The sequence below is a fragment of the Nicotiana attenuata genome, unplaced genomic scaffold (assembly GCF_001879085.1).
Source record: "Nicotiana attenuata strain UT unplaced genomic scaffold, NIATTr2, whole genome shotgun sequence".
Taxonomy (NCBI): Eukaryota; Viridiplantae; Streptophyta; class Magnoliopsida; order Solanales; family Solanaceae; genus Nicotiana; species Nicotiana attenuata.
The window spans coordinates 1-2,699 of NW_017697393.1; the positions used below are offsets into that span (position 1 = coordinate 1).

Here is a 2,699-nt window from a genome sequence, read left to right on the forward strand (position 1 = left end):
GTTGAATGCCCTTCGTCAAGAAAGGAACAACTCGAGGAAGATGGTGGATGATATGGTTGGTGGTAAAGCTGCAGATGTGAATAACGTATCATTAGAGGAGAAAGTTTCAAACTTGGAGCAGAAATTGAAGCGATGGAAAAGACTTGCGACGTGGTCATGGATTCTTTTTGCTATTTTTGTAGCGGGCAGAATGATGTAATGAAGTTGGTGGCCTCTAATATTTTGCGATTGTTGATGAAAAATTCCAACAGATCTACATATTTTTGTACTTCTTTTATGTGAATTGGTTAGGTCTAGGCATGATGTCCTGGTTGTATCAATGATGGAAATTTGCAGATATTAGTTATTTAAACTATTTATTTTGGTTGTTAAATGAATGAAATCTGCAGTTTTTTGTTATTTTAATTAGCTCTTTTGGTTGGTGAATGAAGGAAATGTGCATATTTCTTTATTGCCTGTACAATGTATTGCCATTAGCATATGGGAAGTCAGATTTTCCCATTAGCATTCTGGCTAAACAACCAGAAAATTGCTAAACATGAGCACAAAGTATACCAACATGAACAAATCTGGTGGGGTAATACTATGTTATTAAGAATCCACCCTTTCGTTCCTATTTTTCTTTTTGCCAACCAAGAGCCTTGGGTAATAACAAATAACTATATATTGAAGGTGCAACAGATTGTTGAAGTGTGTTTTGAAGTTCAGCAAATTGACTGGAATGTTCAGGAGAGGTCATTCTCACACCCGGAGTAGGCATGAAGGCAAATTCTGAATTTTGACTGTCTTGGGGTGCCGTCAAGGGCACATCTTGTACTGTTTGGGAAGTTCCTTCACCATTAGCCTACAAGAGTTGTTCATTAGAAGACATTATGAATTAAAAAAAATTGTAAGTTAAGAAAATATGTGAAAAGGATCATTACCAAAGGGCATTTTCTTCTGTTGTGACCTGTTGTACCACAGAACCCACATGTCATTATAAGTCCCTTTCTTGAAGCTGACCAGACCCCCTCCCTCTTCCCGGCCTCATCTTTTTCTCTTTTTCTCTTTACCTTTGGTCTACCCACCATTTTATGTACTTCTGGTGGCTCCATTGCATGTTCTGGCTCAATTTTCCAAAATTTCTCACCTCTCACAGGTTGTAACTTGTGCATGTATGCCAACATATAAGCTTCCTTTGAATACCACCAATACACCTCGCTTAATGGATCTTGTTTGTCGTGCATTAAAGCTTTGATGGCATGAGGACATGGTATTCCTGTCAAATTCCAGGCCCTGCAAGTACACTTCTTTAATTCAAGGTTAACTGTATGCTTATCTTTACCCTCAACCACTTCATATCCGTAATCTCCATTAAAGACAACTTTGCACTCTATTGCAATCACTCTGTAATCATTGTAAAGCTCTATGGCATATGTGCTAATTTCTTCCTTCCAATTCCTACATTCCTCCTCACGGTTCTTCAACAAATTCATTACCTACAATAAAAGGAAATCATTGGAAAAAATTAACAACCAATTTATAAAAAGTTAACAGAAGAAAGATACAAAAATTTACCTTTAATTTAATGTCTTCCAACATCTTAATTATAGGTTTATTTCTAGCTTCAAGAATCCATTTATTGAATGATTCCGTAAAGTTATTATCAACCATATGATTCTTGCATTTAGTATCAAAATAAGCCCTACACCAATATTGAGGAGGGTAGTGTATTAGTTCCCTAGCAGTATCTTCATGAACATCACCCAGAGCCTTCAGTTGATCCTTGAACTCTTCTTCATAGGTACTCCAAGCACACCACCACATTAACTTTTTCATCTCTATACCCCTCCAATTTTTGCTCCAATTAGCTTCAATGTTCCTAGCACACCATCTGTGATTTGCTTTTGGAAGGACATTAGAAACAGCCTCCAAAAGCCCCTACAACAATAAAAAAATCAGTTACAAATAAAATGTAAATTAAACAAAGAGATAAAAAAAATTGACAAACAATTACCTTTTGCAAATCTGACATAAATGTCACTCCTTCACCATCTTCAAGCTCCAAGGAATTTCTCAGTAACTCCATAAACCACTTCCAGGTTCTACCAGTTTCTTTATCAACTACTGCCCATGCAAGAGAAGGATAAAAATATTTCACTGAATCTTGTGCCATGGCCACCAGTAGAATTCCCTTACACTTCCCTTTTAGAAATGTGCCATCTAGGCCTATAAGAGGTCTCAAACCTGCTTTCCAGCCTGTTTTCAAAGCTTGGAAGCAAATATACATTCTAAGGAACCTTCTTTTTCCTTCTGCCAAAGCATCTTTAGATATGTTTATCACCACATCAGAACCAGGGTTACTATCCCTCAACTCTTGAGCATATACCTCTAACCTATTGTAATCATCAATGAAGCTACCCTCCAATTTCTCTAGCACAAGCCTCTTTACCCTCTTCATCTTTGAATAGCTAACATTCAGATTGAATTGATCCTCTAGGTCCACCCTCATGTCTTTCGCTTTATATTTAGGATTATTTTGGACTTTGTTCTTGAAATAGTGTGCTAAAGCTTGGGGAGTAGCTCTTCTATTCTTATATGCTGGCTGACAATTGTGTTCTGTTTTCAAAGTCTTAATTTTAAATCCTTGATCTTTATTATCCTTAGATATCAAGCACCTAAAAGGACAACCAACATCACATTTATAACTAACTCTACCG

At 36.8% G+C, this 2,699-nt stretch overlaps 1 protein-coding gene across 1 annotated transcript; it reads right to left on the reverse strand.

Moving 5' to 3' along the window:
* Positions 1-455: 455 nt before the first annotated feature.
* Positions 456-2,491, reverse strand: LOC109222689 (the record flags this gene model as incomplete). Its single annotated transcript, XM_019387012.1, has 5 exons — positions 1,997-2,491; positions 1,558-1,920; positions 924-1,478; positions 634-844; positions 456-513 (listed from the first exon to the last, which is right to left on the reverse strand). Coding segments are annotated over exons 1-5 (1,682 nt in total), but the record flags the coding sequence as incomplete, so codon positions are not given.
* Positions 2,492-2,699: the final 208 nt, after the last annotated feature.